Raw genomic sequence first — 15,390 nt, 5'->3', positions numbered from 1 at the left:
GTGAACTAAATCAACAGCAGACGATGCTGCCGCACCATCACAAGCTCAGTAAAATTCTGCAGCACAGAAAGGCGTAGCTGTTAGTTCGTCTAGTCCCTCAGCAACAACCTGCTTAGCGATAGAACAAAACACTGCTTCAGCGGCCCCTCTGAATTCGTGGGACATCATCAAACCAACATACAAATCAAAGAAACATCTATAACTGCATTTTTATAACAAATAATTACCTTCTGATGCATTATTGCATAGCCACCAAGAGCTCTTCATCTCCTTTGGGATTAGCAGCAATGAATAATACTACTTCTTAAAAGTAAAAGTGCATTTAAATCATCGGTATGGTTAAAATGAGTAATATAAAATAAGTGTGTTGTAAAAATGGAATATATTAAGGATTATGGAGCATGACATTTCTCTCATCTGTGAGAATGTGGCACCTCTCGTGAGTGGTAAAATCACTTTTAAGATTCCTGACATTGAAATTTAGAGCGTGGGCATAATTCTTCTTTCGCTTACATCTCCGACAATCAGCAATACTTCATGGAAGTCGGTGAGTTACATTGCAGTAATGACAGGAGCTCTGAAGCCATAAAGCATATTCTCCATTAGTTTAAAACGCCAAGGTATCCCCCAAGGAGACTACAAATAACTTCAGACAGCAGTGTCTTGGGACTAAATACATCCATTTATACAACAGTGCAAAAGTAAATGTGGAGTACAGCACTTTCTCGCAGGTAGCTCTTGCTCACTGCGTATTTATGAGTAAGAGCAGTTTATTTTGTTCTTTTCATCGAATCCCAGAACAGTTTGGGTTGGAAGGGACCTTGAAGGCCACCCAGTGGCACCCCCTGCCCTGGGCAGGGACACCTCCCACCAGCCCAGGTTGCTCCAAGCCCCGTCCAACCTGGCCTTGAACCCCTCCAGGGACAGGGCAGCCACAGCTTCTCTGGGCAACCTGGGCCAGGGGCTCACCACCCTCACAGCAAAGAATTTCTTCCTCAGATGTCATTTGAATCTCCCCTCTGTCAGTGTAAAACCCTTCCCCCTCGTCCCATGGCTCCCCTCCCTGCTCCAGAGTCCCTCCCCAGCTTTCCTGGAGCCCCTTGAGGGACTGGAAGGGGCTGGAAGGTCTCCCCGGAGCCTTCTCTTCTCCAGGCTGAACCCCCCCAGCTCTCTCAGCCTGTCCTCCCAGCAGAGGGGCTCCAGCCCTCCCAGCACCTCCGGGGCCTCCCCTGGCCCCACTCCAACAGCTCCGTGTCCTTCTGCTGTTGGAGGCCCTTCAGGTTCAGGTTTTTATTATTGTTAAAGCAAGTTCAGTGCTGATTTAACAGCCCTGGAAATGCAGTTTCCTGCTTACACGCGCACCAGCCACATGCGTTTAAACGTGGCTCACGTCTGCCCTGCAGGATGTAAAGAGGACACAGGAGGGGCTTCACACCCCTTCACTGTGTGACCTCTCTGGTGACACCCATGCCAACTAAAAACCACTTGCAGTCCTGGCTGCCATGAGCTAAGATTTCCTCCCTAAATCCTATCTATAACGTGATTTCCACAAAACACCCCCATCTTCTGTGATTCAAACAGCCAAGGCAACTCATGTCCCGCTGTCCCAACTTGCTCTATTGATGTAGTGTACGATGTGATGGAGCTTCCATTGGGTCCCCCAGATACCACCATAGTTCTCCTACAACTCCTTACTGTGGAGCACAAGACAAAGCATTAGCTAATTGGGCACACCTCCAAAAAGTCCTGAAGTAGAAATTCTTCACTGTTCCTAACCAGGGCTGGATTTCAGCCTAGATTTTCCTGCTGGAAGGAAAAAGCTATGCCATATCCACAATTTCACCAGCTGCTTATTGCCCCTCTCTTTTCCCCCTTACTTACTCATTCTCTCCATAAACAGCCATAAAAGAAAAAGAAAAGCAGCCTTGCCTGTAGACAGTTGAAGCATTTCTCATATCAAATCCTGATGAGTTTATTCTTTCCAGGAAAGCCTGTGCAAGCTCTGGTGTGATATCATACACGGTGTCCAACTGCTTTGTCGCATTGTCGTAGCTAATGAATAGTCTTATCTGACCAGTACAAACAAAATCATGCATCAGGATTACGAAATAGGTACATCCAATAAAATACGTTTGACACTCTAAAGTAATTGAATCAATTCATGCCATAGAGAAAGAAGGTAGATTTGGATAATACAGTATTTTTGAAGGCAAAACTGAATGAGCGTTTCCCTGTCAAACGCTCAAATAATTTGACGGTCTTCTATCATTGGTCCCCATCTTTCTTTCAGTGAAAGTCAAAGAAGTCTGATACAGATAAATAATCACATATTAATGACAGGCACTTTCAAATTCCAAAAAGAGAAGAATATTTGGTTGACAATGGATTTGATTTCAATTTCTATTTAAGTAATTATAGAATCATAGGATGGTTCGGCTTAGAAGGGACCTTAAAGATCACCTAGTTCCAACTCCCCTGCCATTGGTAGGGACATCATATATATATATTTATATATTAAAAAATGAAAACTTCTTTTTCATGTTTAAGTTTGCATTTGTGTTCATATTGTTTGTAGCTGACATCACTTGACAATGATACATTCAATCACATTTTGTTACTTACTTCATTGATACCAATTTTCAGAATGTCTTCTAACGGAAGATGGACCATGTATCTTCCCAAGATCCATAAGTTTTCTGCACTGACCCAAGAAACTGATTCATTGAACTCTGTTTTGTACAAATAAACACTCACTAAAATGTTAAGAAAGTAATTATTTTTCAAATATATCATGCCCAGAAAATTGTTATTGGTAAATAATCAAAAAATACCTGCAAATCAGAAAAATCCTTAGCAGAGAGAATCAGGTTTCCTCCGTTAGCTAGATTTTAGCACCACATTTTTATGAGCCCATACATTCTTTAATGAAAATGAAATAGTGATTCAAATGTCTCAAATTTTCTCATATGAAAATGATGAATGTTTTATGTTGTTGAAACAGAAAATGGATCAAGTATGGGAAAGGAAAAATTAAACCAATAGTATTAAATATGGAGTAGCACTTTTTAAATTCAGCTTTCCTAATCAAATACATTATTTAAGAACACCTGGAAGGCATGATACTTTGTAACACTTTATATGTCTTATATATTATTATTGATGATACCACTCATTTCAGCAACATGCAATAGCAATAATGGAGAAAATGAAAAAACATTCATATACCTATATGGAAATAGGTTGACAAAAAAACCCCAAATACTGCATAATAGTATAAAAATGTCATTCATTTAGTAACATTCTCCCAAGCACTGAAAATGAAACCAAGATTCAAATATCCCTGAGAAAAAAGTATTTATGGACTAGGTGGGTACTTCGAGCCAAAAAGACAGTTTCTTTTCTCCAAAGTGTCATAATTTGGATGCCTCAATGTGTGATGCCTCTGAACATATTCCTTAGCAATGTTGATACAACTCCGCTAAAATAAAATCATCAGTGCATTTTGCAGTTTTCATTATCTGAAAAAAAAGCCTATAAATACCAGAAGCCGAACCACCCCATTTAGTAAGTGATTTTTTTGAAAACACAGGTCTAAGCTCCTTAGCTGTGACAAGACGACGCTCCCAGCAGACCCGTCTGTCAAGCCTGCGTTTTTTGCAGCGATATTACCTCCCATTACCAGGAATGTTAAGAGAGCTGAAAGATACGACAGAAGAGTTAAACAAAAACTATCCCGATTTAAGGATGTTGACGGTGGCAGAACAGACTTGCAGTTACCAGCCATGGTAGCCATGATCCACAAAAGCTGTTTTGTTATTTCTAATACAAAAGTTACAGTTTTTTGCTGTTTTTTGCAAGGCCTAACAGCATGCTTCATCTCTGAATTTCTCCATGTTTTTAATACGAAACATGCAAGAATTGGCTGAGTGGCAAAGAAGTTTCTTGAAAGGTCTTGTCTCTGTCTCTCGAGAGATAGAAGCCACACGTCACCTGCTGCCCACCCCGTGTCCCGGCTGCAGGGGCTGCCTGGCCCTGCGGGGAGGATGGAAGCCCCCCAGCGTTTCTGCAGGCACAACAGAGACACAGCAACCATCTCCCCGGCACCAAAACCAGCAGAAATGCCCCGTAAGTACCACAAATATGAGTCTTCTTTCAAGTTTCTTTTCTGCTGTGCTTCAGGGAGGAAGATGTGCCTGCACAAGGGCTGATCCCTTTCCCAGATGGTCCCGGTGCTACCCACATATAAAGGAAAAGTGAATAAATCAGGTTGTTTCAGGCCTCTTCTGTTGTCCTGCACTCCGTGGTGTGCAGGTGTACCTGAGCGAGCTTTAGACTTGCCAGCCCTGGTGCTGGCAGCAGTCCCACCGTGCCGGCTCAGGGCTGGTGCGTTCACACCACCACAACTGGGTGCTGATTATTCCTCTCCCGATGCCTCCGGCGGTGTCTGACGTCTCGGCACCACTCCAGGCCTGAAGCAGCAGCCAGGAGGTGGGAGAGGCACTGTGACTGCCAGCCCCTCCTCAGCTGGGTGATCTTTTACAAACTGGGGGGTCACTAATGTTTCAGACACAACCCCAGGCGCCTGACACCGCGGGGTTTTCCCAGGACTGCTGCGTATCATCAGGCAGGTCCTGCATCCCACTGCCCCGGTAGCGCGCTGGCAGTAATACCACCTCTGCAGCGCCACGAACTGCTCCACCAATTAACGGGTTACTCTGATATTTTGAAACGGCACAAGTCTCGGGAGCCAGATTTAGCTCCAGTGAAGCAAGCGGGCATTTTGCCTTTGATTTCCAGGGAAATCAGGAAGAACAGACACATCTAGAAGTCTAAAGCACTCCCATGACAGCACTGCCGGCGTGTTCAGTGAAACCCAAGCACTGGCCCTGATGCCTCAGTGCCGCTGCCACTTCACAGCCCCTCGTGGAGCCTGTCCCGCACTGTCCCAGCTGTGGCACATCTGTTTAAGACACCTTAACAAGGCAAACAGATGTGGTAAAATGCATAAAATCAGAATTAATTAACTTTGTTTTTATCTTGTGCTGCTTCTGACTGAGTCAGTGCCATGTGCAGTAGAACCTTCACAACATCCTGCATTTCTTTCGTATTTTTAAACCATGCATTGGCTAATGTATTGTGAGACAGATCTACTTCTCTAGTCTGAACAGGAGCTCAGAAGTGAACACCTGTGCAGAGCACCTGACCACTGGATCCTATTTAAGTCTTAGAAAAACGGCTGGAGTACAGAGACTTTGTGTACAGCTCTGTGCAGAAGAGATGAAGAGCAAGCATCTTAGGAGAAATATTTGCTGTGAATAACAAATATATGATGTTTGCTGTATTCTGGAGCAAAGGTATTTCAAGACAGTTACTCTTAAACAGACGTGTTAAATTTGGGAAACAATTCAATATAACGGTCATGCCTTTTGCTGACTGTTTTTCTCTTATGATAAGCAAGAAGAAAATACTTTGTGCATAACGTACCACTCATGTTATAGGATTTTTGTAGCATCTGCTTCATCCAGCCGTACAGAGCTCTCTGTGTATTTGCTGAGGTTTTGTCATAGAGGTCCTTGAATACTGTTGATCTAAGTGATACAAGGGCATGTTAGTTCACTAATGAGTTAACTATTTTCTTTTTAAATGACACACATGGACAAGTGTTTTTAGAAACAGCAACACATAAGCAGAAAGCTGCATCTGGAAAATAGATGGAGACCATATAGTAACCTCTTTTTAAAAGCATATATAGTCAGCAAATACTACATAGTATTAATTGTGTCTGGAAAATAAATGGCTTACAAGTTTCTGAAGGCATCCTCCTGCAGAACATTTGGGAGGCTCCCAATGACATCAGGTTGGAGATAGTTCACCACTGACACACGCAAAACCTGGCTTAGGATATCCACGCAGTCCAAAGCACTCAGAGCCAAAAAGCATTTATCCAGTGTTATAAGGAACAGGGTCCTGTTTACTCCTGGGCTTTGAAAAATTCTCTCTCTCGTCTTATCCCAGTCAAGAATAATATTTCCCATTTCCTGCAAGCAACAAAGGGTTAAAAGAATTTCTCTTTCAATACATTTATTTATTGAACATCTCTTTCAAAATATATATATTCAACATATTGTTCATTTTGAGGCCTGACAGAAAGCTTTCTACAAAAATAAGATGCAAAATACTGTCTGGTGGCATTATTTCAGATAATTCCTTTCTGACATTGGCCAGAGACCAGCTTAAATGTTTTGATAAAATCAAAGCGCGAAACAGAAAAATAATCCAAATGGCTGAAGTTATAGTGTGTGCTCTCATGAAAGAATTAGCTACTTGGAAAATGAAAGGATATCGGGATTGAACGGGTATTATTTCATACATAATTTAGGATGCAGACATCTCTAGGACAGACCTTCCCCCATGCAGTATTTCTTGCAGCCGTTACCACAAACATCCCCTCCAGAAGACGGGGCAACATCAAAGAACCGAGCCCCGGGAACAACGTCACCCTGGCTGGGGATGGATTACGAGGGTCCTCCTCTCACAAGTCGCGTGTCCAGGACAGCCTCTTCGGAGCCTGGCAATGCGCTCACACATCACCAGGCCCAGGAGGACTGGGATGCCGTTTGAGAAGACAAAATCCGCAGTTACTGAAAGGGCTTGTGCTGTGCTGCACCGGCTCCTGCTGCACGCCCGCCTGTGAGCTCCGGCAGCAGGCGCCGCACAAGCACTGCGAGGGGTGGACACCGCGCTCGTTCTGGGCGGCCGCCCCACGTCAGGGGGACGCTCTCCCTTTCTCCCACATTCATCTCCCCGCTGCGATTCCCAGGCCGGAGGCCCTTCCTCCCGGCGGGGAAGATGCCAAGCTGCCAGACAGTAGGCTCTGATCCCACCCCAACCGTGGACGTCACCCCTGCGGCAGGGACCTCCCCGGTGCCCCTCGCTGACTTTCAGTGAGGCTTTTAAGATGGGTCACACAGGGAACGCACCAGAGGCAGGCAAATGTGTTATGCTGCCTCCCGTCCAAATTGCCTAACAAACAACCCGCTTGTACGCTCCATAACTAATTAACAAGCTAATTTCACCTTCTTTAGTCCTCTTGGCTCTCTTTCTAGCCACTGAAGAGAGGCAGATGCTCCCTGAGAACAACTGGTCCTACCTACGTCAGGCACTTGCGCAGGAAGGTAAATCGCTCCCTGGAGATGCGTTTCTCTCCACTCATTACAGAGAAAATCCAGACGATTGACTTGGACTTGGCACCAAACTCTTAGACAACAATAATTAAATGAAGTAAGTCCAACCCACGGAGCGGGGCTCCTGGAATCTAATCCAAGCCAGCAAAGTAACTGGTTGAGGCGCACCGCGAGGCCCCCGGTCCAGCCCCTTCCTGTTTACCCAAACCATCGACGGCAGCTTTTATTTTTCACAAGTGCAAAGTGACTTACAAGACGGTCCTTTCTGCTGTTGAAAAGATACTTCATTGCAGTTTGGAACTGCTGCTGATCAAGCTGTTGAAATTCGGACAATAGTTGCCTAGGCTGGTATAAAAGGTTCTTCAGGTAACTTTTTATGGACATCTGAAGTATAGAAAAATATGCGTGATATAGATAAAAATTGTACTATTGTAGTGGGGATATTTTTTACTCCCTGAAAATCTCTGTTTAAGGAGAGATAAGTCCTTAGCTCCCGTATTGCCTGTGTTGTCAATGACTAAAATAACTATGCTCAACACAAACTGTAAACCAAAATAATCTAAATGTAACACTGAAAGACAATAATTTTTGAATCCTGTCCTTGGCTTCATAAGCGAGTCCTTGCCAGTGAGCCATTTAACAAGGATGCCTCAGTTTCTGACTTCATGAAACAAGCGTAATAATGCTTTTCTGTTTCACACAGCAGAGCTGTGAAAATGAACCCTTTAATGACCTCCAAAAAAATCATATACTGTGTGCATATTATTATTACTTAAAAAAAGGAAGGAAATGTGCAATCAGATGGGAGGAAAAGCCTGTACCAGGTTGTAAGGCAAAAATATTGTCTCTCACATCAAACTGCATCACCAGCTAACAATCTCATGCCCGTTTTGAAAATCTAAGGGGAATTATAACGTCGGAACAGAATGCACTGCAAGGCTCATTAGCACCAGGCTGGAGTAAGATCCCTTCTAATTCCTGACAGAATTATTTCAGAATTGGTTTGGAATTTGAGTTGAAACGGTTCTTTGTTGCCTTTGCTTAGCGTGCATTGCCACCAAGGAATGTGAAGATAGTTGGGTCCTTGTTGCCCAGGGGTCCAGGCCTGATCACAGCCCTAAACTGTTAACAAGCCTAATGGAACGGGACGCGGCAGCGTCAGTCTCCTGTAGGGTTGGATGAGCTATGGCAGCGAAATGGAGCTTGGGAGAAGGCCTGCGTGCCATGGAGCTGCACGGCCCTGGTCTCTTGGGATCGCCTGAGGCACAGAGATGGCACGTGTGACACCTCCCTTCCCCCGAGTGTGCGGGGCAGAGGGAGGGGGTCGAGCTGTGATGAGGGGCTACAGCTCCACTTAAACCAGCTGGTAACCTGTCACAGCGACCAGGGAGAAGGAACAACTTCCTCCTGTATCACCTCCACATCGACAATGTACAAAACCAGAGTTCAGTGGAGCCTTAAAATGTGGATGTGTTCTGCAGGATGCTCTGGAGCCTCTCATTCCGTCACAAACTGCAAACTACAGCCACGGTCACAACCTGGGAGAAAGAGCATGTGTATACGCTCAATTCAGAAGCAATGGTTGAGCCTGAAAACTCCTAATTTCTGCTTTCCATCAGAGGAAAAGCAAAAAGATCTTCTTTCTTATTTCTGCCTTGCATACTCCTGCAATCTTAGGGGAAAAAAACAACCAAAAACCCTATTCCCATTTCCTATTTATCAGCTACGTTGTAGATCTGTTAGTTATCTCTATTATTGACAACCTGGTTTTGGTACAGAGATAGCTTCCTTTTTAAATTCTTTTTTAAACAAGAATTTTCATGCATTTTAAATGGCACAAACCTGCAGGCTGCTAAGAGTAAACATAACGTCCTGGGCATGAAAGTACGCCATGACTTTTGTAAGCGTATCTGTTGTCCAGACATTAGCACTGTAACAGAAAACAGGACCAACAATGCCAGTAAAATAATATAACATGTAAAATAGCAGATTACAAGACAAAACAAGAATGAGAAAAGCAAACACTGTTACTAACACCATAATGACAGGAGTATTCAGCTTTCTGGCCTAAGACGACTAACAGACGACCTATTTAACGCAATGAAAACTGTGGTTCAATGAGGAGCACAATGAATTACTTACCTTTTTTTTAACCTAACTCCACAACCACCCACAATAATCTCGATTTTCCAACATACTGCTGTCAGTACCGTCTCCAGGCATGAGACAAGCTGTGCAGCGGCTGGCCCGGAGCTACAGGAGTGTGTCCTAGCACCCCATTATGCCTGTTCTGATCTGCTTGTAGGATGAAATCACAGTGACCAACGCCTGCCGCCCTTCCCTCCGCAGAGGCTTTAATTTCAACATACCTTCTTATACAGCCACTGATTTTCTCAAAACATAGGAGTAGGAGCGGAATTGCCTTTGAGGCTTATATTGCTCTTTCAAATTCAAACAAAATTAGCAAATAATTCAAAAGTTGCCAGGAGCTGGAGGAAGGGGGATGGAAGGGGGATGGAGCAAGACTGAAAGAGGAAGATGGACAGAAAGCTGGAACTGCACCTAATTTCCTTAAGACGCCATTCTGAAACATATGAACAAGTTAATTACGAAAACTTTTGAAAACTGTAGCACATATTTATTCTCAGCCTCGTTCTATGCATGTTTTTTGCTTTACTGTGAAAAACAGCTTTTTCCTTGTTAAGAGGAAATACTCCTCACAGGAGATCTAAATCAAAGTAATCATATGTGCCAATTTCATTTTATCCATAATGTTCCAGTTTCTGTGGAAATGAAACAGATCATATCTGAAGTGCAAGATAATACCGAAAATCAAGATGGTAAGAGTAATACATTACCTCTGAAAATGAAGAATATCAAGGAGGGCTACATATGAAAAATGGAACATAAAAAGTTATGGTGAGATATTGAGTTTTAATTCCTTTTAGAAGCATAAGTGGGAACAATTTTCTACATTACCATTCAGATATTTCCCAGTTATTACTTCCTCCTAAGGAAAAAATTACAAATATATGTAATAAATTATTATTTTTAGATTATAATATAAAATGTTAGTAGAGAGATCAAATAAAAATACTAACCACAGCTTTCTGTAATAACGGTGGCAAATCTGTAAAAGATCATCCCGTTACTAAAAGTGGATTTAATGTTTTACCATTCAACTGTGTTATACAAAAATATATGTATTGTATGCACTGAAATTATATGTACACATAGAATTTATTTATAAGCATTTAATGCAGTTTTGATTTAATGTATTTACAGAAAAACAGTGAAAATAAAAGGCTATTAAATAATAAGCAATCTTGGTTAAATTCTTTGCTGACATAGCTCCATGAAGGCACGAGAGCAGAGAATACGGTCCTACTTACTAAACACTACTGCATCTATTTCACTACACATAGCTTTTTCCATCCACTCAAAACAGGAGTTCTGGTCTTACCTTCGGAGTTCTGACTGCGTGTAATCTCAGCACAAGTCACTGATATCAATAAGAAACATATCTTCAAAAGTCTGGACATTTCTTCTAGCGTTTATTAGAATCAGAAGATATTTGGATTGAAAAGGAAAATAAAAAGAACAGAGTCACAAGGCAATAGTCACCCAAAACTTTCATAGCTATAAATCAGAGAGTACACATATGGCATACAGATAGAGATCAGAATGATCTAAAAGTTCTTGCTCCCAATTTTTTAATTTGGGTGTTTTTCCAGGATAGATCTATCTTTTATGCAGCTACAACTCCACTGAGTGTGCCTTTGCAGCCAGATTTATTTACCTTTTACCAAGCAGCTGTTCTAATTTGTTCCTAGTAGCCCCGTTTGTTTACTAAGCCACTTTCCACCTAAATATTACTTAAATGCAGTTTGTTAAAGCAAAAAATCAAATCCTTTTAGACAGAGACAAAATAGAAAAGAAACCGAGGGTGTGAAAAAGCCAACAGTAAAGAAGCTCCAAACAAACCCTGATCTGTGTCCACCTCGCGAGGACGCCGGCGGGGTGACCACCAGCGCGGTGACCACCGGCGGGTCCCCGCAAGCGGAGGGCAGCTGGTGCCAGCGTGGGGGCCGCGGGCAGGGGGTGAGGGAGTGTCCCCCCCACCGTCACTGCAAAGGGCGAGGACGCCCCTCTGAAGCGGAGGGAAAGCGACACATTTGGGAAGCGGAGTTCAAGGCCGTGCTGCTTCACTTGGACGGATCAAAGCTGTCGTCTGTGCGCTCAGGAAAAGCATACCGTCAATTTTTCTCCACCAGCTAGGAAACAGATTCTATGGAAATATGTGTTTCAGTAGCTCTTGCTGTCCCTGCTGCCCTGTGCCATGTGACATAAAGATCACCGAAGGATAAATTAGCTGGACGGCACTAAAGGGATACCTGGAGCTTTTCACCAGGGTTTCACTGTCTCTCCTCAGAAAAGACTGACAATCTCACTGTTGTCCTGCATGACATGAATTTGTTGCTTTCCGTCTAGTTCCCAAAGGACAAGGACAGACATTGCAACGGTGCGACGGGGTGGAGGGGAAGCAGCGACCGAGCAGGTCCCACTCACGGGGGTGTTTCTGCAGCCGCGTCCCCCGCGGGAGCTGCTCACCCCGCGCTGCACCGCACCGACCGCAGAGGGGATTTCCTGCCCCCGCACCCAGCCTGGCCCTGCCTGGCCCCCAGCGCCACCCCACCCCAGGTGAAACAGTTAATTAATCTGGGACACTAGAGGATGCCCTGCTCTACACATTGCAGCTTCGTACACTGGGATTAGCCCCCGATTTTAGCAAATGACACAGAGGGCCCCACTGGCCAACCTCACGCTGACCCTGAGATGACTTTGTTAGGTTTTCTCTCCCTTTCCTTCATTGCAAGGGTTCGTCTGCAGCTGCACTTATTTTCTGCACACCTTTTTCTTACCGAGTTTGAATTAATTCTTTTTTTTTTTTTTTTTTTTTTTTTTTTAAAAGTTCTCTGCCACGGCTTGAGTTACAGATCTGAACATTTGATAAATACGAACACTTTTTTCAGACTGTTTAATCTCATGTATCAGCAAGGTACTCTTTTATGAAAACATCTTTCAACAGCCTCTTGCAATACTTCAGTCTGTCCCAATACTTAACTCCAGTCTTGTAACAGGAGCGACTCAAACTGATGGATGATGAAAAATTTAAACATCAGACTTTAAGAAGCTATCCCCTCTGTCCTGTTCTTGCACACGCTGAAACCCCTCTCAGCTATTCTTTTGGTAGTGCCACAGGACACGTCTCTCATTCAGAGGTATCCTGTTTCCTAGACAATGAACTTTCTTGTGTTTGTTTCTGCCTTTGCCCTATTAATTTTGCAGCAAGGTTTGATTACTCTGCATAGTTTAAATCATGCTACCAATGTCAATCCCAATTTGTTTATTACAACTCTCTCACTTTGATCAGGGAGTGTATTTTAATTAAAGCATACTAAATTAATATATAAGGAAATTAAATACTAAGGAAAGTGCTTTTTTATCCTAACTCCAGTGGACAATTAGCAGGTGCAGAAAAAGTCTGCTGTGAAATAGCCCTGCTTGACAAAACAATCTGCGGGATGAAATAGTTCCTTTTGTCAGTGAAACCAGTCTGTTTGCAGAAGTTCACTGCAGCTTTTAGACAGCCCCAAATCATCCTGTGGGGATCTCTTGCAGATCCCATCCAGCATTTCCCCAGAGATCGTTCCGTGCACCACGGCAGCATCTGCTGTGATCACATCTCTGGGATGTCACCCTCGCAGGACCCCCCAGTTACGAGGACCTCGCAAGTTTTGAAGAATCACAGAATCTTCCCCTCTTACTTCCTAAACAGACGCTCTTCCTCATAAAGAAATCCTAGACATTTTAGCACTCGCTCCAATGCAGCTGCTGCTTTATCTGAAGCCTGATAGCCGGAAAGATCACCTCATAATCCGAAGTCTTGCCGGTAACTCCCCGCTCGCCCGGCAACTCTGCAGAAAAGCCCCGTGTGCAGCGAGGGACCCGGCGGGGTCCAGGCTGGAGCTGGGGGAGCAAGGGGAGGGCAGGGGAGAGGAGAGGAGAGAGACGGCGGGTCTGGGGAGAGCCGGGACCCCACGGCATATTACCTGCCTCCGCAGCAAGCGGGGACCGGGACCGGCCAGAGCACCCCAGGGTGGCGGTGGTGGTGGTGGGGCGGCTCTGCGGGGGCTCAGAGGGCGAGGGGCTCCACAGAAGGCAGAAGAGGATGCTTCTCCCCCCGCGATGCAGAGCGCTCAGAGAGTGGGTGGGGGGACACCCAGGGCCAGGCTGGTGCCGCCCCGCATCCCCCAATCCCCCCCCCGGCTCCTCCGAGCAGAAGTCAGACTGTACCTGCGATCACACAGAAAAAGGGGTCTGCGGTTCCTCGGAGACAAAGCTGTTCCAGCTCTGTGATGAGTTTCCAACTAAATCACGCCCTTGCTCAGCACCTCCTTCCTGCGGTGCAACACATCCCGCGCAGAACACCTCGGCAGAACAGAGCGTGGTTACTCTGCGGGGAAGAACACCGCACACAGGGACAACACCCAGGAGCCACCTGCGCACCGTCGCCCAAGCAGGACAGGGACAGCAGAGGGACGAGGCAGGTCCCCCAAGCTCGGCAGTAATGAACTTGGACAGGGGACTTGCAATAAACACTTGTCCCCTTGGATGACATCTTACAGCATTTCAGGCAATTTAATCCGGTACAGGGCTCAGGAGTTCCGTTGCACGGGCTGTGTGAGCAGGCGTTAACTGTGCACAAATGCACCCTCAAGGTCTGGCAAGAGAGAGCAGTCCCTTCCCTCCCCAACACGGCGACCACCCTGTGTCCTCCCTTCGCGAGGAACTCTGACTGTACAAGTATGGGTGTAGGTACAGCCCCTCGGCACTACCCCATACGTTCAACGGGACCAAGCAGGGTTTTGACCCAGTTGAATTTAAGCTTACTCTGTTCATAGCCTTTCCCTGTTATTGCTCATGTTTTATTAAGTTTTAATTCCCCATCTCAAGTGTAAGAATACTTGCTCAAATACAGAGAACAAACCACAAAACCATAAGAAAAAAAGCCCACTATTATTTATGTTGCACCCTCTGTCCATTACAAACCCAAGTCCTAAGTGACAGGACTAAAAGATGAGACGTGAAATGCATGGTCTCTTGTGTGATTTTTAACCTGTGGGATTAAAACGTTTAAGTACCTTTGAAGAAGTCTGTCTTAATACATATTTGCTACAGGAAGCTAAATTCATTACACATTAAGGAACATATTTTCTCACTACTAGATGAATACAAATGAAAGTAACAAAACAAAAATTAATGGATTCACTCCCAAGCTTACATTTTTCCAACATACTAATCTGATTGTACTCTGTGCCAAAATTCAACAGCACATGCTGAAACAAGAATAATACTGAGCCTGAATTACTGTTGAAAAAACCCACCAGTCAAACCCCTCGCCCCATACCACACAATACTTACGTTTCACAAGATGACTGAGAATAAAGCGTGATTAAATTAGCAAGAAAATTACTAACCATCAGGCAAAGGAAGTCCAAGGTAAACCTACAAAGACATGCTGAAACATTCTACCTGGCAGAAGATCACCCATTGTTAAACAACAAAAAACACAACACAACTTTTTTAGACTTCAAAAGCAAAAGATAAGTCAGCTCTTACTTCACTTACCAGCTGATACACAAGCTGAGGTTTCTCTGCTCCCACAACACTTATATCCCAACGTATGACACACGCCTGCCAGCACATGCTGCTTGTCGCTTTAAAGGAAGGTTATATTCCAACTGCCAGAAATTATCCATTTTAAGCAGAGGTTTTAGAACAAGACATGTTAAAATAAACAGCATTTACTTAGTATTCATGGAGAAAAGAAAACGCCCCAAGCTAGCAAAATCTTCAAAATCAGGTCCCGATAGCCTGATCCTCAGAGGCAGTTTGACTTGCAGAATTTGCAAGAAACTGCCTGCGTGTTTTTTAAGCTGAAAACTTTTGTGAACAACTTGCTTAGAAAGTTTGTTATTAAACCCCTCAGTTTAAAGTGCAGTTTTGGCAAGTTCTACCATAACCCCTGTTGCTGGAAAATGGCATATGCAAAAGCAATGAGGATTTATGAGCTTTGAGAGGAACATGAAAGAAATCCAACCAAAAGTGATACGTTTTTTGTGGACTGTTATCCCTTTAAGCA

At 44.2% G+C, this 15,390-nt stretch overlaps 1 protein-coding gene across 1 annotated transcript in view; it reads right to left on the bottom strand.

The window, feature by feature from the left end:
* The window catches only part of OTOA (otoancorin), a 38,660-nt gene extending 27,816 nt beyond the window's left edge, over positions 1-10,844 (bottom strand). The window contains exons 1-10 of the mRNA XM_054213234.1: positions 10,648-10,844; positions 10,286-10,314; positions 10,164-10,194; positions 10,043-10,070; positions 9,027-9,114; positions 7,437-7,568; positions 5,803-6,038; positions 5,485-5,588; positions 2,623-2,729; positions 1,930-2,069 (exon numbers count right to left, since the gene is read on the bottom strand). Of these exons, the coding sequence (XP_054069209.1) occupies positions 1,930-2,069; positions 2,623-2,729; positions 5,485-5,588; positions 5,803-6,038; positions 7,437-7,568; positions 9,027-9,114; positions 10,043-10,070; positions 10,164-10,194; positions 10,286-10,314; positions 10,648-10,726 (974 nt within the window). The 5' untranslated portion in view covers positions 10,727-10,844. The remainder of the gene's footprint in view (positions 1-1,929; positions 2,070-2,622; positions 2,730-5,484; positions 5,589-5,802; positions 6,039-7,436; positions 7,569-9,026; positions 9,115-10,042; positions 10,071-10,163; positions 10,195-10,285; positions 10,315-10,647) is intronic.
* Between the last annotated feature and the right edge of the window lie 4,546 nt (positions 10,845-15,390).

The sequence above is a fragment of the Rissa tridactyla genome, chromosome 8 (assembly GCF_028500815.1).
Source record: "Rissa tridactyla isolate bRisTri1 chromosome 8, bRisTri1.patW.cur.20221130, whole genome shotgun sequence".
Taxonomy (NCBI): domain Eukaryota; kingdom Metazoa; phylum Chordata; class Aves; order Charadriiformes; family Laridae; genus Rissa; species Rissa tridactyla.
The sequence above is the reverse complement of the archived record's forward strand: the minus strand, read 5'-3'. Positions and strand labels throughout refer to the sequence as shown.